The following is a 23,940-nucleotide window of genomic DNA, read 5'->3' as shown; positions in this document are numbered from 1 at the left end:
CACAGCATTTGGGAAGGGGTAGAAAGGCTGGGGGTAGAGAAGCGCTGTACACAAGACCCTGCTGAACACTAAATAGGGACTGTCTACAAATCGTTGTCTGCAAAACTTTGTATGATTCCTTATCAGTAGCTGAGCAGATGCAGTCAATTAGAACAATTGTGCAGAGAGCAGAAAGTTTTTTTCTCTCTGTGCCATTAGTTGTCAGTCTCTCAGGATAGGGAAAATTAACTTCTCCCCCCACAGGGCCCTCTGCAGCTTCTGGGCCCCCCTGCGGCTGCATCTCTTGCAGGGTCTATTGTTACGCCCCTGCACAGAGGGAGATACTGCTTGCTTGGCAGTTGGAAAAAGCCAGTACTTCCCACAATGCAAAGTGGTTCACAGACAGCAAAGGGTCAGCACCATGGTCCTGACATCACACTGTGGCAGGGGTTTCACCACAATATCAGCCATACATATGTCCCTGATAATCTATTTGAGAAAAGGTAAATATTTCTCATGAGATAGGAGGTCTCAGCTACTGATTTTAACAGAGTTCCTTCCTGGGTTAAAGTTCCTCTTTAACCCCCCCGGAGCTCGGGCTCCGTCTCAGGAGCTAGAAGCAGTAATGTACCGCTTTTAGACCCATAAATCCAGACAGAAATGCACCGCCAGAGAGGTTAAGAAAAATACAGAAGCCATCATTGCTTGCTAGTTATTTGCTAATTTGTAAACTCATTTTCCCGGCTGTAATGCCTTGTGCACACTTTCAGTTAAAGAGGAACTTCAATTAATAAAACTTAAAGTGTACCTGTCCTGAGATTACATAAAATAGAAAATTTACACATAACTGGGGCTTCCATCAGCTCCCTCCTGGCTGGTCTCTGTTTTCTCCGCTGTCTCGATCCTCTGCTATGGGTCCCTGTGAGTGAGCCAGTTGGAACCATTTTGAGCAGGCGCAGTCTGACTCCCCCTTCGCGCTCCCTTGGCTGTGAGTGTTCTGCGTCTGCGCACTCCTGGTGACGGGAGCGCGATGGAGCGCACACATGCACACTACGCTCTGATCCGCTAAATTACCGGGACCCATAGCGGAGGATCCAGGCAGCAGAGGAAAGTGAGGGAGCGATCAGCCTGGAGGGTATCCAGGTATGTATAATTTTTCTTTTTTACATTGTTTCAGGTTTCCTTTAATAAATAAAATTGCTTATTTTTTTCTTTTTTTACAATATTCATTTATAAATGATTTAGTCAGTGTTTGCCCATTGTAAAAGCTTTCCTCTCCCTGATTTACATTCTGAAATGTATCACTGGTGGTGACATCTTTACTGCTAATAATGAATTTTTGTGAACATCCATTGCGATCCTGTTTTTGTAGGTTGTGCAACAAAAAGCTCCAGTCTGAAAGAGTAATAGCAGTGGTGTACCTAAGGAATTTGACACCCGGTGCTGATCATTTACAGACACCCCCCAAAACAACTTTTTTTTAATGGAAGGGTTGACAGGTTGTCGCTGCAAATTTTGGGGGGAAAAGGAGTCATCAGGATGTGGACGGTGCTAACTGTTATTAAACTCTGTACTCTATACAGTGCTGAAGAAAATGTCACTAGCATCCACAACAGCAGACTGCCCTGATTATTGATTAATCACTCTGATCAAGATAAATAATCAATAGTCCAGGGCACTCTGGTATTACAGCAGCCGGTGCACATGGCTACTAATGACAGGCAACTTCTGAAGCACTAAACACATCCTGCCACCTCTTCCTGCTAATGTCCCAGCTGCAGCACAGCAATAATTCTCTTCACTCACCCTGCTGCTCTGCACATTCACTCACTGCAGGCTGTGTGTAGAGAGCAAGGAGACAAATTTCCCATGGGACAGGAAGGGGGAGGGGTGCTACATCTAGTGCAGGAAGTAGTACAGTCCCATGCACTGCCTGCTGCTATTTCCCCAAATGTTGCCCAAACTATGAGAAAAGTTCCCAGGTGGAAGAACACAGTGGCTGAACTACCACAGCGGCACTCTTAGCCATGGCTGCACCTGTTGCTGTGAGCACCTGCAGCTTTATGGGAGGTGTGCCACTGAGTATTAGCCGTAGTAGTAAAAGTAGTAGTAGCAGCAGCAGCACCAGCAACAGTAATTGTTGTTGCTGTTTGTTGTTAGGTGATCACAGTAATGTGCAATTGCTCAGTACAGTCAATTTGGGACAATGAAAACTATGAATACTAACCTCATTCTCAAAAAGGAAAAAAAATGGAACAAATATCTCCTATATGCACTGTATGTGTAAACATGTATTTTGTATTTTTCAATTTTTCAGGGCAGGGGTCCTTTAACCTCCTTGGCGGTAACCCCGTGTGTGACACGGGGTAAGCCGCCGGAGGGTGCCGCTCAGGCCCTGCTGGGCCGATTTACTTCATTTTTTTTTTGCTGGACGCAGCTAGCACTTTGCTAGCTGCGCCAGCACCCCGATCGCCGCCGCCGCACGCCCGATCGCCGCTATCCGGTGCGGCGCGCGCCCCCCCCCCCAGACCCCGAGCGCTGCCTGGCCAATCAGTGCCAGGCAGCGCCGAGGGGTGGATCGGGTCTCCCAATGACGTCCCGACGTCGCTGACGTCGGTGACGTCATTCCGCCCCGTCGCCATGGCGACGGGGGAAGCCCTCCAGGAAATCCCGTTCTTTGAACGGGATTTCCTGATCGCCTATCGCCGGAGGCGATCGGCGGGGCTGGGGGGATGCCGCTATGCAGCGGCTATCATGTAGCGAGCCCTCGGCTCGCTACATGATTTAAAAAAAAAATAATTAAAAAAAAACTGCTGCGCTGCCCCCTGGCGGTATTTTTCATACCGCCAAGGGGGTTAAAGAGACTCTTAAAGGGGAACCTAAATTGACAAAGGTATGGATTTTTCCTTTTTTCAATAACACCAGTTGCCTGACTCTCCTCCTGATTCTGTGTCTCTAATAATTTTAGCCACCGCCCCCTCAACAAGTATGCAGATCAGGTGCTCTGACTGAAGTCAGACTGGATTAGCTGCATGCTAGTTTCAGGGTGTGATTCAGCCACTACTGCAGCCAAAGAGATCAGTTGGTCTGACCAGCAACTGGTATTGTTTGAAAGGAAACATTCAAATCCCTTTCAGTTAAGGTTCCCTTTAAGTCCTCCTGATCACCTCCAGGCAGAGGTGGCGACCCCCGCAAAGCTAGGCTGCTGACAAGCGGCGACAGCCCAACTTTGCGGGGGTCACGGCTGCTGCCTGGAGGGGATCAGGAGGATGTCATGGGCACAGTAGGAGTCCAGGTGACTGGAAGAAGCCCCAGGTAAGTTAAAATCTTTTTTCTATTTGGCTTAAAGGACACCCGAGGTGAAAATAAACGAATGAAATAAACAATAGTATCTATACTTTTAAGACATTCCACAGTTATATTTTATATTTAAATCTGTTTTTTAAGTTTTTACTGTATTATTGTTTTTGCTCAATGACACATTCATTGAAGTATGCAAGAGCTAAAATCTATGAACTATTGACCCTTTTTATCTCTTTCCAGCTCTCAGAAGCCATTTTCTGCTAGGAAAGTGTTTTATAGTTGTAATTTCTTATCAGTGAGGGTCACACTGTAGTCTGACCCAGTCCTGACTCAGACAGGAACTGCCACTTACATACCTGATGTTTAACTCTTTCAGGCAGAGAAAGATGAAAAGGAACACAGCATAGTTATTTGTGTGTTAGGCACAGTACAGACACATGTCTATCTCATCATGTCACGTCATCTCGGGTATCCTTTAACCCCCTTTCCGTTCCAATTCTGGCGGCAAAGGGGGCAGCGGAGCAATTTTAAAAAAAAAATGTTTTAAATCATGTAGCGAGCCCAGGGGTCGCTACATGATAGCCGCTGACAAGCGGCATCCCCCTATCCACTCTGATTGCCTTCGGCGATTAGAGTAAGCAGAAAATCCCGTTCAGAACGGGATTTCCTGCTGGACTTCCCCGGTCGCCATGGCGACTGGGCAGGATGACGTCACCGACGTCATGGACGTTGGGACATCAGAGGGAATCCCGATCCACCCCTCATCGCTGCCTGGCACTGATTGGCCAGGCTGCGCAAGGGGTCTGGAGGGGGGGGGGGTTGGCGCGGCGGATCGGCGGCGAGCGGCGGCGATCGGAAACTGCACGCAGCTAGCAAAGTGCTAGCTGCGTGCAGGAAAAAAAAATTTGAAAATCGGCCCAGCGGGGCCTGAGAAATCCTCCTACGCAGGTTACCCCGAGCTGAGTTCGGGATAACCGGCAAGGAGGTTAAGAGTCCCTTTAACACTGCACTCTCTACAGAGAGCAGAAAAGCATTAAAGAGAATCTGTTTTAAAAATAACCCCTGTGGGGTACTTACCTTGGGAAGGGTAAGCCTCTGGATCCTAATCACGCTTCCCCTTCCTCCTGTGCAGCACGGATCCAGCGCTGGGACCCCCGGACTGCAGCAAACATCAACATTTACCTTTGCAATCCAGCACAGGCGCAGTACCATCTTCCCCCTCGGGCTCCAACGAAAATAACTGAGCCCGATTGGGTATGCTTTATTGTGCAGGTGCAGACGTCTCGTGCCTGTGCAGTAGAGTGGACCCAATCAGGCTCAGCTATTTCCACCAGAGCCCGAGGGGGAAGATGGTACTGTGCCAGATCCCCAAGGTAAATATCACCATGCGCTGCAGGTCGGCTGATTTCCGGGGGGGGGGGGGGGGGGGGGGAGACAGCGCTGAGTCGGGGCAATACAGGAGGAGGGGGAAGCCTCATTTGGATCCAGGGGCTTCCTTCTCCCGAGGTAAGTACCCACCATGGCCACCATGGGGGGGGGGGGGGGGGCAGTAGCTAGCGCGAATGCTGGTTGTTATAGTTTCCCAGCAACTACAGAGACACACTTTCCATGCTTCTCTAGATCCTTTAAGTCATGTTTCATCTTGCCTCTATTACCCCGCACCTTTATTAGCGGCTGATGTGTGTATGAAGTCACCTATGCGGTACATGAGTGTCTCTGATTGTTGACGAGTGGTTTGGTTGGCTTGTTATGCATCTTCCAGCCACTTGCTGTGAAGTGTTCTACTTCTTTCTGCCTAGAAAGCGTTCGCACTCTCAATGGACCAATTACATTTCATTTCTTTCCACAAAATGAAGATACATTAGCTTGCGAAGAGTCACCCATAACCACAACGATTAAGTAATCGTAACTATAAAAATGACAGACGAATGGGAAACATGCTTTACAGCCTGTAGAAATCGTTCTGCTGCGTGCTGGAAGGGATGATTTCCAGGCATCTTAAAGGAGAAAACTGTATCGTTCCAAATGATTTGTCAAAGAATAAAAATGAGAATTGTCACTGCTGTACAAAGGGAAATAAGCACTGGCTAAAAGCCTTCATCAACTGGTGAAGCTTTCTGTCAAGCTGGGTTATGTATTAATGTTAGATGGCAATGGCATATCACAGTAACAAACTACAAGAACCCCCAATTGGTAATAATGAAGAATATGCAAGAGTGGAAGCTTCAAATGCCTGGGATCTATTATCTACAAGCTAAATGTGGTTAGCAAAGAAATACAAGGATTATTATTATTATTGATTTATATAGCGCCCGCATCTTCCATGGCGCTGTACAACAGCATACAGGGTATAACAATACAACATAAACATTACAACAGTTAACGAAACAAGACAATGGTGGATTACAGCTTATGCAGTAAGCAAATCAAATACATATTTTTACACAGAGGTGGAAGATATGCACACACATATTCAGAGCCGGGACAAGGTCCTCCAGCACCCAAGGCTGAGACACCAAAGTGCGCCCCTCCATCCCTCCCACCCCAGCCATCACACACTGATTGCTATGAGACTAAGAGGCGCCCCAGGGCCCCCAACACCTTAATCTCTAGTTATCTGGCTTGCAGTCACTGCCATGTATCCCCTTTTCTTATTTCTCTCTGCTTCAAACACAATAGGGGAATGATAGCTGAGTGAGTTGTGTGCTCCCTCCTACACTGCGCCCTGAGGCTGGAGCCTCTCTTGCCTCTGCCTCGGCCCAGCCCTGCACATATTACACAGCATTGTGAAATAAAAGGGCGAAGAGAGCCCTGGCCAAAAGACCTTATGCTGGGAATACACAATGGGCTTGATTCACAAAAGAGTGCTAACTGTTACCACAGCCGTTTTCGCGCGAATTTTCGCATTGCGCGCGCATGCAAATTTTCACGCGAAAATGATATCCTGATAACGTAATCGTTTCTCGATCGCGCGCAATGAAAAAAATTAGCGCGAAAACGGCCGTGCTAACAGTTAGCCCAATGAGTTTTTTCAGCAGATTTGCTGTCCGATCGATTTTCCAATTGTTTTTCTTATCGATTTCCATTCACTTCTATAAGAAAATAGATCAGAAAAACTAACAAAATCAGACCGGATCTGTCGGAAACGAAAAGGTGGCCATACACTGGTTGATTTGCCATCAGATTCGACCAACAGATAGATCCCTCTCTGATCGAATCTGATCAGAGAGGGATTGTATGGCTGCAGGAAATCGATCCACCATCTGTGGAGCTGCTGCTGCCTACCCCCCCCCCCCCGCATGCCAACGCCCCCTGCATACATGACCTGATCCGACCGGTCAGCGCGAGTCCCCCCGGTCTCCGCTGTCTTCTTCTCCAGCTTCACTGTACTTCCTATCCAGGGAAGTTTACACAGTAGAGGGCACTCTACTGATTAAACTTCCTGACGGGCCAGGAAGTAGCCAGCCGGAACCCAGCGGAGAAGGAGCAGCGGTGACAGCGGGGACTCGCGCCAGCCGGAGCAGGTAATGTATTGACGCTACCGTCGGTCGTCAGGCATTCGAATGCCGATATCGACGCACTCCTGACCCGCCGGCGATCGATGGAAATCTTCCGCACAGACGGAACGACGGGAATCGTCGAGAACTATCGATTTCCGACATAACTCGATCGTTCGGTCAGCGTTTGTGCGACTATTTCACAGCCGATTCGATCACAGTGATCGAATTGGCTGTATATCGGTGGGAAAATTGGTAAGTGTATGCGCCCCTTTAGTGGTAGTGATAAGACGTGAGCAGAGAAGACGGGAGAATATTTTCAGTAGAGCAGAGATTGCGTGTATCCTTTGTTCAACTGGCAGCCAGTGAAGAGACTGGCAGAGTGGAGTAGGGCTGGAGAAGCGGGAGGAGAGGTGGATGAGTCGTGCAACAGAGTTTATGATGGATTGTAGCGGAGCTAAACGGTTGTCGGGGAGGCCGCAGAGGAGAGAGTTCCAATAGTCTAGTCATGACATAATCAGGGCATGCAACAGAAGTTTGGTAGACTGGTAGTGTCCTGTGTGAGAAAATGGCAGTTGTGGGAGATGTTTTTTAGGAGGAGGCGACAAGGAGGATAGTTTGTCCATGTGTGGTTTGAATGAGAGACCTGAGTCCAGTATTTGCCTAGGCAGCGAACCTGGAGGACAGGTGTTATAGAAGTGCTATCAACAGAAATAGTGATGTCAGGCAGGAGCATTGAATTGTGGGTTGGGAATATTACCATTACAGTCTTGTCCATATTGAGTTTTAGAAAATGGGAGGACATGAGGCAGGCGATTGCATTGAGACAGCCAGGGACACAAGCCGTTAAAGGGAAGGTCCAAGCAAAAAAAAAAAAATGAGTTTAACTTACCTGGGGCTTCTACCAGCCCCATGTAGCCATCCTGTGCCCTCATAGTCACTCACTGCTGCTCCAGTCCCCCGCTGGCAGCTTTCTGACCTCGGAGGTCAGGGCCGCATTGCGTACATTTTTACGCATTCCCGCTAGTGCAGGAACATTAACATATACATTTTTACGCGTTAGTGGTGCAACGCATACATTTTTGTTCCTGCACTAGCTGGAATGCGTAAAAATGTATGCAATGCGGCCCTGACCTCCGAGGTCAGAAAGCTGCCAGTGGGGGACTGGAGCAGCAGTGAGTGACTACGAGGGCACAGGATGGCTACATGGGGCTGGTAGAAGCCCCAGGTAAGTGAAACTCATTTTTTTTTTTTGCTTGGACCTTCCCTTTAAAGTATCCAAGTCAGGTGAGGAAAGTACATATAAGTTCTGTAAATAAAGGTGTTTTTTTTTGTTTTTAGGAAAAAAAGGAAGAAGGCTATATACAAATTCACTATTCAACCAGCTGTCACCTATTCCAGCAACACCTGGCTTCTCACAAAGAGCCATCAAGAGTACAGGAAAAAGTTCTATGTCAACTCTGAACTAATATTCATTATTTATTTCCTTTATAACTAATTCCCCTCATCACTAAAGCGAAGCATGGACAATTACAATGGACTAGTAAAAACCCAAAAATAAGGTGATCGATGGCCGATCATACAAAGAAAATAGTTTAATGATGTGGAGGTTTGGGGTGTGAGGATACATGTAGTAAACTCAAGGCAGCGGCAGCACCACCACAGATCGTGATCGGTTTCCTGCTGAAATCTATTCACAATCTGTGAGTAAAGGCTGCAGTAAAGGCAGCCATACGATCCCTCTCTGATCAGATTCGATCAGAGAGAGATCTATCTGTTGGTCGAATCTGATGGCAAATCGACCAGTGTATGGCCACCTATAGCGTCCTTTACTTTTCTGTTGGAAGCTTTCTGTTATTTGCTTGCTTAGATAAGCTTGATACCACAGCTAAGAAAAAAAAACTTCCCACAATCCCGCTGGCACTGCACAGTTCCTGCAAGTTAGGTAAAGGCACCCAGACCAGGTAAAAAGAAAAAAAATGGGATACATTTAGGGACCTATTTTAGAAAAAAGGGGTTTACATACAGTATATATTTGAGGCACTAACTATTTTTTGGGCAATTTTTTCATTTTTGGATGTTACTACCCACTTCAATTAGCAGCTTCAATAGAGTAATCTCATTTGAGATAAGTGCACTGCTTTTGACTTCAGTCGACAGAACTCATTGTGCTGTAAATTCTTGGAATGCTTTGATCTCTTGATGCTAGCAGAAAATATATAAACTTAAAGCAGAGGGTCTCTGTTATTGCCTCACACTGCCCCCTAGTGACAGGTTTCCATAAATACACATTACAGCTAAACTAATTAGAAGCAAAGGAAATGTAACAAATAATAAACAACAAAAAAGATAAATTGGCCTGGAACACTTGCAAGCCTCTAAATGAATTGGCAGCTAAAGGGTTAAGGATAATACTGATTGTTTGCTATGAGAGGAAGAGAAAAATGTCCTACGGTCAGAACCTTCATACTTCCCTTCAGAATGTGATTTAATCATGCTGTTAGCTGCTGCATTGGGACAAATGAAGTGTGAATTGTAAAGACATCTTGCTTCATTTTGACTGTAAAAAAAATAGCCTTTGAGCCAGAGGAGGAAAAACCTTGCTATCTGCTATTTTGCTGTTGAATTTTTTGAGAATGTTTCATTTGAGTCAGTTTCATTTGCTGAGTTGCAGCACCTGCTTGTGATGATAACGTTGGCTTCCTGACCCCGTGTTCCATTGGAGTAGTAATCAGAAGGCATGTCGCTGTAGGGCCACTTCTATATTTATAGAATATATTCTATAGATATGTAATGCTTTTTGCATAAAGCTAAAAAGTCATCCTTCATTGTGAGCGTGTCCTTGGGAATATAACTGCCATATGTAGGAGGGGCATCCACCAGGAGCTGCTTCAGTACCTTGGATAAAGCAATGTGTGAAATATATTTATAGTAGCCTACGGTTGCTGCGTGATAGCCATGTGGAAAGTGCAATAACAATAGTAACCAACAACTTATTATTCTGTTGTCATCACTAAAGATGGCTATGGAGGTATAGCTGCAGGCACATGCACAAATCGCAGTCTGGCCCCATAGGTGTGCATGAAATAGAGGCGCTGTGAAAAAAGGGCGCACTGACTACCTAATAAGGGTCATTTTAGAAACAATAAGCAATTGTTTCTAAAATGATTTTTAATGATTTCATGTATTCCAAAGCCATATATTTTAGTATTTCAGGTGTAATCCTGTGTATGTCTTACATTTAGCCAAAAAATATGACCAATGCCTAACCCTAACCCCCCCCCGGAGTGCCTAACCTAACCATAAGACAACCCCCCCCCCCCCGCAGTGATGCCTAACTCAAGATCCCCCTGGTGGTGACTAACCCTAAGACCCCCCTTCCCGCTGGTGCCTAACTCAAGACCCCCCTGGTGGTGCCTAACCCTAAGACCCTCCTTCCCGCTGGTGCCTAACTCAAGTCCCCCCTGGTGGTGCCTAACCCTAAGACCCCCCTGCTGGTGCCTAACTCAAGACCCCCCTGGTGGTGCCTAACTCAAGACCTCCCTGGTGGTGCCTAACCCTAAAGCCTCTCTTCCTAACGCCCAACCTTAAAACCCCATTTTTTCCACTGCATACGATAATTAATGAAATTATAATGAATGTAATTATAATTCTCAAAACAAACTTAAAAATGATAAAAAAGTAGAATTACATTTCAAGACGATAATTAACGAAATTATTATTCTCTAAACGAATGTAAAAATGTAGAATATCAAAATGTTGAAAAGTTAAAATGATAATTTACAAAATGATAATTGTCAAAACAAATTTCATAACGACATTTTTCAAACCAATAATTCTGAAAACGAAAAAAATTTCAGTTTGATGGGCGCAGCTCCTGGCGCCCAAATCGTCCAGTTTTGTGCCGAATAGCTGATATTTTACATTAGAGTGAATGGCGCAACTCGATTTGTCCACTTCTCATATGCATGTAATTTTCCTGCCGGTATTTCAAAGGGGCCTATGGGGCACCCAAGCTTCCGCCAGTAGTGGGCGCCCAAACTTACCGTCACCGAAATAACAGCTCAAAGGATACCCGAAGTGACATGTGACATGATGAGATAGACATGGTATGTACAGTGCCTTGCGCACAAATAACTATGCTGTGTTCCTTTTTTTTCTTTCTGGCCTAGTTCACACCAAAAACCACTAGCAGATCCGCAAAACGCTAGCGGTTTTTGAATCGGTTTTTATTATTATTATTAAGCGTTTTGCGGTTTTGTGTAGCGGTTTTTTGTGTAGCAGATTACAGATATTGTTACAGTAAAGCTGTTACTGAACAGCTACTGTAACAAAAACGCCTGGAAAACCGCTCTGATCTGGCGTTTTAGCAAGCGTTTTTCCTATACTTAACATTGGAGGCAGAAACGCCTCCGAATTCCAAAAAATGCTGCTTCCCGGGAGTATGCGTTTCTGCAAAACGCTTACCGCTCTGGTGTGCACCAGCCCATTGAAATACAGTACCCAAGCGTTTCCACATCCGCAAGCGGTTCTAAAAACGCTACCAAAACCGCTCGGTGTGCACTAGGCCTCTCTGTCTGAAAGAGTTAAATTTCAGGTATGTAAGTGGCTGACTCGGACAGGAAGGGAAGTTATCCTCACTGATAAGAAATTCCCCTTTTTATCTCTTTCTTGCTCTCAAAAGCCATTTTCTGCTAGATAAGTGTTTTATAGTTGGAATTTTTTATCAGTGAGGGTCACGCTGTAGTCACTTCTGTCTGAGTCAGGACTGAGTCTTACATACCTGATATTTAACTCTTTCAGATAGAGAAAGAAAAAAGGAACACAGCATAGTTATTTGTGTGCTAGGCACTGTACATACACATGTCTATCTCATCATGTCACATGTCACTTCGGGTATCCTTTAAGTAGCAAGCCCTTGTTACTTTCTTCTTGTTTATCTTCCTTAAAGGGAACCTAAAATGAGAGGAATACGAAGGCTGCTATCTTCAGTCCCTTATAAACAATACCAAATGCCTGACTTCTGTGCAGATCCCCTGCCTCTAATATTGAAGTCACGGGACCAGAATGAGCATGCAGATCAGATGCTTGGACTGTGGTCTGTCTCCACTGGCTGCATGCTTGTTGCAGGTGTGTGACTCTGAAGTGGGCGATTTGGGCACATATCATGCCTGGAAACTTGGGTGTGGCCATAGCCCATAATATAAATTGTGGCTATGGTGGCACATACTGGCCAATTTGGGCGTCGAAGCTCAGCAATAATATAGCCTGGACTCTGCTTTTGCCGGAGGGGAGCTAGTTGCGGCACACAGGGTTGAGGTACATGTACCCGAACTCCAATAGCGGAGATAGTGGCTGACTGGCTGTGGCTTTAAATAGAGGCAGAAGGCACACAGATTTCATCGCCAGGTAGGCGAGGTTAGTGTTAGGCATAGGTGAGGGAGGTTATTGTTAGGCATAGGTACGATGAGGTTATTGTTAGGCATAGGTACGATGAGGTTATTGTTAGGCATTGGTACGATAAAGTTAGTGTTAGGCATAGGTACGATGAGGTTATTGTTAGGCATAGGTACGATGAGGTTATTGTTAGGCATAGGTACGATGAGGTTATTGTTAGGCATTGGTACGATGAGGTTATTGTTAGGCATTGGTACGATGAGGTTATTGTTAGGCATTGGTACGATGAGGTTATTGTTAGGCATTGGTACGATGAGGTTATTGTTAGGCATAGGTACGATGAGGCTATTGTTAGGCATTGGTACGATGAGGTTATTGTTAGGCATTGGTACGATGAGGTTATTGTTAGGCATAGGTACGATGAAGTTAGTGTTAAGCATAGGTACGATGAGGTTATTGTTAGGCATAGGTACGATGAGGTTATTGTTAGGCATAGGTACGATGAGGTTATTGTTAGGCATAGGTAGGGGTAGGTTAGTGTTAAGTGTAGGTAGAGGTAGTTTGGTGTGAAAGTAAGGTTATGGAAGGCGATAGTAGAATATCAGTAAAATTACAGATATTCTACTATTGGTATTACCCAGCACCCTAATGTCTTCATTCCCCTTTATATGTACACCTGTAACTCAAAAACAACTAAAACCTAAAGTTCATTCAGCATGACAGCCAGGCAACTGGCATGGTTTATAAGGGAATGAAGATGGTAGCCTCTGTATTCCTCTCACTTCAGGTTCCCTTTAAAATGAATTAACATAATGGATATGTATGAGCTCTGTAATGGCTCACGTTTTGTTAGAAGCTTCTCATTGACTACTTGCTTATCCCACGGCTTTACTTCTGAGTACAGATAAGCTATTCTACCAAGATTGAGCTTGAAAAGAGATATCAGTGATAAAACAGAAAGCAGATGTGTCTTCAATGCCAATTTTATCCCTGGAAATGCTAAATTAGTATTTAAACAGAGGCACCAACATAGAGTAAAATATTGAAAAACCGTTTAAGAAGGGAGGTAGTGGTGGACCTGGCTCCCCAAAATAGACTCTGAACAGTCAATTAACGGCAGGAAAAAAAATCACTTTATTCATAACTCCAAAAATGCAACATGTTTCCCGGGTCTATGCTCGCTTCATCAGGCTATAACAGGAACAACGGTTGTAGACAGTGGTGGGCCGAAATTTGGAAATCCGCAATTTCGCATTGTAATCGTAATGCAAAATTTCAGGGAAAATCGTAATTAATTTCGTATGTTATAGTAATATTTCATAATTTCGTGTCATTTTTTTGCGTAATTTCACATAATTTTGTGCCGTCTTTAGGGGTTAATAGCAAAGCCCCCATACGTGCTATTGACACCAAAATCGCTACATATGTTAAGGGGAATAGTGGGTACAAGTAAAAGAAATAATTTTTCCAAAAAGACCTTGTAGTTTGTGGGGAAAATCGATTTTAAAAATGCAAAGAAGAATGATTTTTAAATTGTCATTTTTCTGAGTTTAATGTTCTCAAAAACTACAAGGTCTTTTTGGAAAATTCTATTTTCTAGTCCTTAAAGAGAATCTGTACTCTAAAATTCTTACAATAAAAAGCATACCATTCTATTCATTATGTTCTCCTGGGCCCCTCTGTGCTGTTTCTGCCACTCCCTGCTGCAATCCTGGCTTGTAGTTGCCAGTTTTAGGCAGTGTTTACAAACAAAAGTCATGGCGTCTAACCACTCTGAGAACAGCTTACTGTGTGACTCATGCAGAGCTTGGAGAGGGTGTGTAAAGCTTCTGCCAATGACAAGCAGTGCTGCACATTCCACACATTCCAGCCTGAGCCCGACAGAGCCGACAGAGGAAAGAAGATAAGATTTATTACAGAGACAGTGCAACTAGGAAAGGCTGCAGTAAGACAGAGCACATTAGAACAGGTATAGGAACTTATAGGATAGAAGAAATAAGGCTCAAAATGTTGTTACAGAGTCTCTTTAACATATGTAGAAATGTTGGTGTCAGTAGCATGTATGGGGGCATTGCTATTCACTTCCAAAGTCGGCATGAAATTACGCGAAAATTACACGAACTTTTATGCAAAATTACGAATGACTATACGAAATCAATTAAATGTACAAATCGTAATTACGTATAGGCGAAATTGCGAAAATGTATGTGAAAATTTGCATAATTGTAATTAGCTGATTACGATCATCACTAGTTGTAGAGTCTTAAGGCCACATACATACACACACCAGACCATAGTCTTTGGAAAATGAAAGATCACAGAGCAATTTTACCCCCTTCCATGTAGTATGAGAGCCATACCTTCACAGTCTATTCTATTGAGCTGAACTCCCCATCAGATAAAATCTTTGCAAGATGCTGCACACACAGATGCTGCACACATGCAACAGATCAGTATCTGCAAAAGATCTGTTCCTGCCAAAGAACCGTTCCTGCAAATTGCATAGTCTATGAGATCTGCAGATCATCATACACACTTTGTTTAACTGCATTCATCTGCAGATCAGACAATCATCTGCAGATCTGAAAATCCATCCTGGTGGATTTGATCTGCAGATGAATGTCTGTTAAACAAGGTGTGTATTATGATCTGCAGATCTCATAGACTATGAATGCAATTTGCAGGAACGGATCTTTTGCAGGAACAGATCTTTTGCAGATACTGATCTTTTGAATGTCTACAGCATCTTTGTGTGCAGCATCTTGCAAAGATTTCTGTCTGATGGAGAGTTCAGCTCCATAGAATAGACTGTGTAGGTATGGCTCTCATACTACGTGGAAGGGGGTAACATTGGTCTGTGATCTTTCATTTTCCAAAGACTATAGTCTGATGTGTGTAACTGTGTATGCACCCTTAGCCAGCAAAAGCACCTCCACCTCCTCTTTCCCTGGAAAGTTAGTACAATGCCATGAAGACAGGGGATGCTTAGGCACTACACTACCTTCTGTGCTTCTGTGGAATCACCAATCAGAGACCTGAACTGTTTACTGGAAAAAAAAATACACTTCTAACCACCAGAGGTCATATCCTATTAAAGTTTCTCCTGAGTTTTCCCCATGGAGCTATTTTTTTAATTTTATCTCAAAAGTAGTTTTGCGGTAGTTAGCAAGTGAAAAAGTACTATAAAGTAAGTAAAAAGAAAAAAGTAATTACAAACTCATTTTGAGTAATCTCTTCCTTGGAGTTGGTGGGGGCTTTAAATGAATTTAATTGATAAGGTTTGAAAATATCTACTTGGAGAAAGGGTAATAGGATAGGGAAGTATGCAGATCAAATAAGGGTCCATTTAAAAAACAACAACAAAATACAGGACAATTTCACACCAGTTCTCTTGAAACTGAACCTGAAGTGCGCATTATAGAGACATTCCTCTGACAGCACAGGCAGCACTGGCAAAATCAAATGGGACCTCACTGTAGTCATTCACCCTCTTACCCTCATCACACACCCCCTTCTCAAACTGGACCATTGGTGTGGAATGAAGAGGTCAAGTAAGGACTTAAGGTGCGTACACACATTTGAAACTATCGTTCCCCGATCATTTCAAATGACGATCGTTTAAAAAAAAAGCAGCCAACGACCATTAAGTCTAACGACGGATGAGCTAGATCGTTAAAAACGAACAATCTAGCTTGGTGGTTTTTTTCTAATAACGATCGTTTGCAAAAGAAGTACATCGTTGGAAACCGGTCGTACTTACTAGGCTTGACATGTGCATTTCGCTATTTCTCCATGGACCTTTTGATTTTTATGCGCAAGCGCAATAGTTGCTTTACGTGATGTAACGTTCGTTCTAACGATCAGATCGTTACACACTAACACACTTGTTAACTTTACTTCAGTCGTTCTTTCGTCAATTAAAAGTTCATTTGTCGTTCGTATGTGTGTACGTAGCTTAAGGCTGCTTACACACCAAGACGTTACAGGCGCACGTTAGTGCGCCTGTAACGCTCCCCCAACGCACAGCAATGTAACACAAGTGGGCTGTTCACACAGCCTACGTTGCGTTACATGTAATGCTGCACGTTCGGTGCAAAGTGCAGCATGCTACGGCGTTGGAGCGGCTATAGCCGCGTTAGACTGTTTGCACATGCGCAGTGGGGGGCGGAGAGGAGGCGGGGAGAGCCAGCTACAGTAGCCGCGCACATGGCTACTTAATATTCACTGCACTGGCGGCAGCTGATTGGCCGGCGGGACCACGTGATGCGGAGTGTCTCGCTCCGCATCACGTGGTCCCGCTGGCCAATCAGCGCCACTCTGGGAGACATTATAGGAATCGAGCCGCCTAACGCGGCTCACTCTACCGTCGGCTCTTGCAGCACCATACGTTGTGTTAGGTGCACGTTATGCGACCTTAACGTGGCACCTAACACAACGTCTTGGTGTGCAAGAAGCCTAAAGATATGGTAGGTGAGATGGAAATAACTCTGAGTTGCAGGAGTGTGCTAATTTTGTATGCAAATGTATGCATCCCAAATCAGCAAATTTGATTGGTTCATTTTCAAGCTGCATAAATAAATTTACATAATTCTGCATCTACTCAGAAATACTGTATAGGCATCTCACTGACGATGCCTCAGGGCTCGTTTCCACTATTGCGGTGCAGAATCGCCTGGATTCCACCACTGATGAAATCGCATGCGGATGTGATTCCCCATGCATTTTTTGCCGCAAATTCGCATGCGAATTCGCATAGGTGAGGGTATATGCGATTTTAACCATGTCACTGCCTGTGTGAATTTACATTCGTACCTATGCGAATTCGCATGCGAAATCGCGGCAAAAACGCATGGGGAAACCGCATGCGATTTCCCTATTAAATACATTGCATGCGATTCGCATGCATTCCACTCGCAGGCGAATTCTGCGGCTCTTTTGTGCATTTTTTCACCGCTGAAAAAAACGCACCTCAACAATGCTACAGTGGAAACAGGCCCATCCACTTGCATTACATGTGCGAATCCTCATGCGTTGGACGCATGCGGATTCGCGATAGTGGAAACGAGCCCTCAGTGTAATGGTGAGGCTTCACATGCATCCAGGCAGCCACTAACAGGGATCCACTGGGGTCCAGTACAGCCCCTTCTTACAGCCTAGTGCAGCCCATCTACCGTAATCTGTATAAAATGGACTTTATTTGCTTGAAAGTCACCCCTTAAATTGTTTCCCACGTAATAAAGCCCCCTTATGCTACCTTGACAGCAGTTCTTATGTGACATTATGTTTTCATTACATGCATAATACGGCTTGCAGCTAATGGATCTATTAGTCTCTTCATGCTTTGATTATAAAGTACAAACATTTCTCCTTGCAATATCTTAGCCAATCAGATTGGACAGTACTGAAGAAACTGCTCGGAAAACAACAGCTTTGGATGGTTTCTGAATGGCTAGGAACACCCTAGGCAGACGCGCTAGCGTTGCAGAAAACCGCTAATAAAGGTCTATGGGCATTATATGTGCGGTGTACATTGTATGTTTTTGAAAATGCACAACTTGCTGCATAATTTTCAAAAACGCATGTAAAACGCACATAATGTATCTTAATGGAGACGCAGAGGAATGCGTTTTTCATGCGTTTTAATATGTTACTGTATTTAACTTCATTGATTATGGAAATGAATAAAAATGCAAACATGAAATGCAATTGCAAACGCATACAAAAACGCACCAAAAATACAGCAAAAAAAAATAAAAAAATGCACAGTGCACAAAACGCACGTTTTTCTGCACTGCTTAGTGTGCTCCCAGCCTCCATCTTTCGCAATCATGGTTCATTTACACATCTCTACACACAAACGGTGAGAGGTTTGTTTGTTTTTTGTTTGATTTTTTTTTTTATCATCAGATCAGTTCACAGCTTTAAGATAAATATCCTATTTTTAGATACAAGATTACCTTTTTATGATGAAGTTAAAGGGTCAATGTTTGTATGCTTTGTGCCCACGTGTGAACTACTCCTGTAGATTTAAAAACTTGGAATGGGAATGATTTCCCTGCGGAAGCCTATAATGTCAGAGATGACAGGAATCAAGAGCTATACCTCAAAGTGGACCTGAACTCAGTACCTCCTCTCTGCTCTAAAAGATATGCAACAACATAATAACCTAAGCAAAACATTTCTTTGTTACGGCTGATACACATCCTATAATAAATCTGCAGTGTGTCTACGTCCTGCTTTCAAGGAAGCAGATATAGGGTTAACATCCTGTGTTTACAAATTAGCAGCTCTGCCCTGGCAAAGGAAATTCCTGAGCTGACACAGCTGAGAGATCAAATTACAATAGTGATGAGTCGCAGATGAGGGGGCAGGGTGTTCGACAGGCTAAACTCTCTAAATACATACAGAGTGCATTTCTCTGTTTTCCTTCTGTCCTGTGTAAGAGTTCAGGTCCACTTTAAGTGAAGATATGTTTTTTTAATTACAGTATTGCTAGATGGCAAATGGTTTTATAATATGAAGTTAGTGTGAAAATGAACTCACATTTGGACAGGTACAACAAAGGTAAAAATACAAAAGTTTAAAAAAATATATCTTACCTGAGAGACAACATGTAATCGTGTTTGTATGGAAAATAATTCCCTGGCTCATTGCAGCAATATTTTAAGTCAACGAATCCACAGCAGTATATGAGGTCTACATTGTCCTCTTTTCTTGGGCACCCAAAACTACTGATGAAGGTGTTGTTGGAGGTGTAGTAGCTGGCACAAGTCTCAGGCAGGCTCTTTGTCATCCTGGGGTTGGATACTTCCAGCTCTCTGTTGGATAGAGATCCCCGTTCCCCTTTCTCTCTCTGGTTCCACCACCGTCCTTGCTGTTATTACAGCTTTATATAGTTCCATGCATGCTATAAAGGACAGGGACTCTGTGAGTTCACCTTAGAAAGTAGCTTGTTGGCGCCATCTGCTGTAAGTTAGATGTCCTAGCGGGTAATACAAATATTCAGCTGTGGCTTTCTGAGAACAACAGCTGTATTTAAAGTTTGCGCCTTTTATATACAGAGAATAGATACCCCCTTCAAGAACAAGAAAATGTAGATAATTAACGTGCACTTGATATACCTCCAGAATTCATGACACATTTTTAGCAATTTACAGATTTCTGTAGTCAGTGGCATAGCAACAGGGAAGGTTGTGACTTCACTAGGGGACATAAAGGGGCCATATGGGACCCTCCTCCCACTATTGCATTAGCTCCTAATTGGTGCTGTAGTGGTTATGATCACCTCCATATGTGCTTTGACTAGTGATAATGATTAACAGCTACTTACTTTACTTACATCTCCCTTTACACAGTGGCCAGGGGTGTAACTATAGCCAGGAGCCAAAGAAACACATCAGAAAAAATGCATTGTGTTTAAAAATAAGCAGTAACTTTATACATTGCTAACATATTATGCAGCTCTGTACAGGTACATTACAGAGTTAAACAATGGTACACAAAATAGTGATGCAATAATAAATAATGGTGCTCAGATTGCAAGGTAGGGATAAATATAGAGGCTGAGTCACTGAGTCCACATAGTGGTGGAGAAGAGAACACAGGGAGGAGGGCTTACAATCTAAGAGGCTGGGAGAGGGACACATTAGGGATGGGGTGTTAGCCTAAGGGAGGGGATTGGAGCTATGAAGTGGGAAGGGAGGGAGTTTCATAGAGTAGTACTCTGGAGAAGTCCTGGAGCTGAGATATATGAAGAGGAGCTACAAAAAATGGATTGGTATGCCAGGCAGAGCAGTTTAATATTAATTCTGAGGGGCCCAGGGAGCAAGTGAAGGGATATGAGAAGTGGGGCAGCTGAAGTGGAGCGACAGGAGGAGTGAATGAGCCTGGCAGCATGCAGGGGTCGGAGTCTGGTCTCAAGAAGTCCTGAAAGGAGGGCGTTGCAGTAGTCCCGAGTGGAGATGACCAGAGAATGAACCAGGAGTTTGGCGGTGTGATGGGTTAGGTATAGGCAAATTTTGCCAATGTTGTGGAGATGGAAGTGACATAACCTGTAGATTTTTATGATGTTGGGAATGAAGGAGAGAGCTGAGTCGAGAGTGACACCCAGTGAGTTTGAGTGAAAGTGTTGGCGGATGGAAGTGTTATTGAAAATAATGGAGGTGTCAAGGAGAGGATTGGATGAATGAGGGGGAAATTCATGAGTTCAGTCTCCTTCAGGTTGAGTTTCAAAAATCTGTCAGACATCCAGGTGGAGATGGCAAACAAGCAAGTGGAGATTTTATTCAAAGTGCGGGGAGATGAGATCTGGGGTAGAAAGGTAGATTTGGATGTCATTAGCACAGAGGTACTAGTTCAGAGTAGAGACCAAGGAATCAGGTGAGTTTGTAAAGATAAGAGGTATAGAGGGAGAATAGTAGAGGGCAGAAGACAGAGCCCTGGGGGGCTCCAACAGAGAGGAGGGTGGAGAGGAAGGAGAATCCCTTAAAGGAGGTCTGGAAGTGATTAGAAAGGTAAGAAGAGAAACAGTTCAGGGCTGAGTTGCAGAATGCCGATATCAACTCAGTGTAGCTTTTTGAGGAGGAGGAGGAGGAGGAGATAGTCGTAATGTCGAATGCAGAGAGGTCAAGGAGGAGAAGAATGGAATAGTGGTTGTTCGATTTGATGAGGTCATTGGTGCCCCCATCAAGTGAAGTCTGTCTCTGTAGAGTGGGTAGGGTGGAGTCCAGATTGAGGGAAGTCAAATAAAGAGTTAGAAAATGGGACAATTGTTTGTAGACCAGGCACTCGAGGAGTTTGGAGGCAAAAGGAAGAAGAGAAATGGGGCAGTAGCTGGAAGGCAGTGACGGATTCAGTGACGGTTTCTTTAGTAATGGGTGGTCGATGCTTGAAGGCTGGGGGGGGGGGGGGGGGGGATTCCAGTGGAGAGGGAAAGGTTGGACAGAGTGGTTATTACCGAGACTGAAGATGCAATGCACATCTGAGGGGAAGTGGTTGAACGGGGAGGTAGTGGCAGGTGAAGATGAGAGAAGAGAGGCAACTTCATCTATGATGGTGGGGATAAGGGAAAAGAGGGGAAGGGGAAAGTGACTGGAGTGGGAGGGCTGGGAGTGGTAGAAAGGGTAAGATACGGAGGGATGTCTTGCCTGATAACGATAATTCTCACATTGACGCAGTAAGGTCTTGGACAGACAAGTCAAAAATGGGGGTAGGGTTGACTAGTGGGGTCATTGGGGTTGAGTTTATGGAGATCTGTCTGCCTACGCCCTGGGCTAGGCGTAGGGTGTGAAGGGCAGGATGTGGAGAGCGAAAACCTAATCAGAAGATGGTCAACGAGTGGGAGGGATTCTCCAAAATTCAAAAGAGGGACAGTTAAAGGACAACTGTAATGAGAGGGATATGGAGGCTGACATATTTATTTCCTATTAAGCAATACCAGTTGCCTGGCTGTCCTGACGATCCTCTGTCTCTAATGCTTTTAGACATTGACTCTGAACAAGCATATACAGATCAGGTGTTTCTGAAATTACTGTCAGATCTGACAAGATTAGCCACATGCTTGTTTCGAGTGTTATTCAAACACTACTGCCGCCAAATAGATCAACAGGGCTGCCAGGCAACTGGTATTGTTAAAGAAGAAATAAATATGGCGGCCTCCAATATTTTTCTCACTTTAGTTGTCCTTTAAGCCTCTTTCATACAGACAGTGCACTCTTCAGCCTCCTGACTGCAGGTTGCAAGCCGTTTTGCTGCAATTACATTCAGCCGTTTGGCAGCATTTGTAGCCCTGGCAGTGGAATCCAAGTTTTGTCTTGACTGAGCATGGCCACGGCTGTGCTCTGATGAGACTCCATAGAGGGGCTGCCTATTTCCTGTGCGCCATGCGCTGGCAAATGCCCAGCTGGTTCACTGAAGCAGCTGGCAGAGGCAATAGGATAGAAAGAGACAAGAGGTGGTTATAACTCCAAAATAAGGGTAGTACCTCCAAGAGAATGTCAGTTTGGAATTGTTAGCTTTATTGATACACCACACTACACAAATTCAGTTGCAATGCTGTTGTGATTAGTGAGCTAGAATTTTACACTGTAGTAATTTTGCTGTAAAATTTAAAATCACGATGTAAAATTGTAACATGAAATTTAAAACCGTTTTAAATCAATTTTGCTCTGGATCGTTATTATGATTCGTCGTTTTGCAGTCACTTGTAATTTGCAAAACACAACTTTCCCATGCCCATAGACTTCAATGCAGTTGTGTGATAATACAAAAAATGTGTTTTCTCCTGTCTAAACATCCATTTGCTTAAAAAATGTGTGCAGTAGAGTGGACCCAATTGGGCTTGGCTATAGTCCAATCGGAAAGCCTCTACTGCACCTGTGCAGGATAGCAATAGATAAAATCTACATCCTTGTCGGCTGTATTTTCAAGGGAGACAGGGCCATAGCTCTCAACTCTCCCTCTTTCAGAGGGGCAGTCCCTTTTTGGGAGCCCTGTCCCTCTGTCCCCCTCACTTGACCCTCTTGCAGGACTTTGTTTCTCTTTCTATATAAATATTTATATTTCTATAGTAAAAATGTGTTTGACTCTAAACTTTATTCCCATCCTTTAAATTGATATATTACTAATTTTAAAATGTTACTATGAAGGAAAATGAACCAGGGTAGAAAGGACCAGCATGGTTTGAATTATAAAACAACATATTTTTCTTATGACATCTTTATGGTATGTGTGACTAGGGGCATGACGGGGGTGTGACCAGGGGGTGTAGCATGGGTGTGGCTTAATTGTCCCTTTTTCTCATCTCAAAAAGTTGGGAGGTATGGATACCTGAGACTTAAGAGGATGGGGGAAGCCTCATTAGGATCCAGAGACTTTCACCTTCCGAGGTAAGTACCCCCAGGGGCTGTTTTTTTTGTCACATAGTCTCTTTAGATTGCGAAGACTATGCAAAATCAAGATTAATTACAATATTGTCTTTATGATCAGAATCATAATTGCAAACAATGACAAGCAAATTCACAAAAGCAAATGACAAATCAAGTCAACCTCCAGACTAAAAATCGACTCAGCAGCACTGAAAAGGCTTGGTGTTTCACAGCATCAGAACTTTGTTTCTCTTATACAAGCCTCATTTTTGGCTGCACAGAAGAAAACTGCCCGGGCTTTTTTCCCCTGATGCTGTGCAAAGCATGATGGGATTTCAGATGTTGTTGTTCTCGTTCTGCTGTTTTGGTGCAATTTTTTTTTTTTTTTACATTTTGAATTTGACATTTAAAGCCTATCGCATGCAGCTGGGAGGGGTTATCAGGATAAAGGACAGTTGGAACTGTGTCTTATGCTCCTTGTCACCTCCTTTCAACCAAAAAGATGGCTGCCCCCATGACAAAGATGGCAGCCCCCATGAATCACAAACATTTGCCTGTTCTTTTAAAACCGAGTGGGTAAAAAATTATATTACCTATCTATTCTAATTAACATAACTAATGTAACTTAATGACAGTATGTTTGTTTAGGCTGAAGTTCCCCTTTAACGCTAGTTGCGCTATTTAAAATATAATAAAGCTCCCAGTTGTTTGAGAAACAACATCCCTCTATTCCTCTACTCCTCTTATCACCCGAGCTGTTCCTCTTTTAGATTTGATGTACAGATATGAAATGATAAATGTATTTATTTACTGAAAAAAGACCATTATGTCCATCATCTGATTTGCTTTCTTTCCTATTTTCAAAAGCTTTTATATTAAAGAGAATCTGTATTGTTAAA

General features: G+C 43.9%; 1 protein-coding gene across 2 annotated transcripts in view; it reads right to left on the bottom strand.

Moving 5' to 3' along the window:
- The window catches only part of SHISAL2B (shisa like 2B), a 124,452-nt gene that overhangs the window by 91,165 nt on the left and 9,347 nt on the right, over positions 1-23,940 (bottom strand). The window contains exon 2 of one of the 2 annotated variants that reach the window (XM_068271782.1): positions 18,776-19,158. In XM_068271782.1, the coding sequence (XP_068127883.1) occupies positions 18,776-18,969 (194 nt within the window). In that variant the 5' untranslated portion in view covers positions 18,970-19,158. The remainder of the gene's footprint in view (positions 1-18,775; positions 19,159-23,940) is intronic. The other variant, XM_068271781.1, reaches the window with a different exon arrangement.

Source organism: Hyperolius riggenbachi, chromosome 1, assembly GCF_040937935.1.
Source record: "Hyperolius riggenbachi isolate aHypRig1 chromosome 1, aHypRig1.pri, whole genome shotgun sequence".
Taxonomy (NCBI): Eukaryota; Metazoa; Chordata; class Amphibia; order Anura; family Hyperoliidae; genus Hyperolius; species Hyperolius riggenbachi.
The sequence above is the reverse complement of the archived record's forward strand: the minus strand, read 5'-3'. Positions and strand labels throughout refer to the sequence as shown.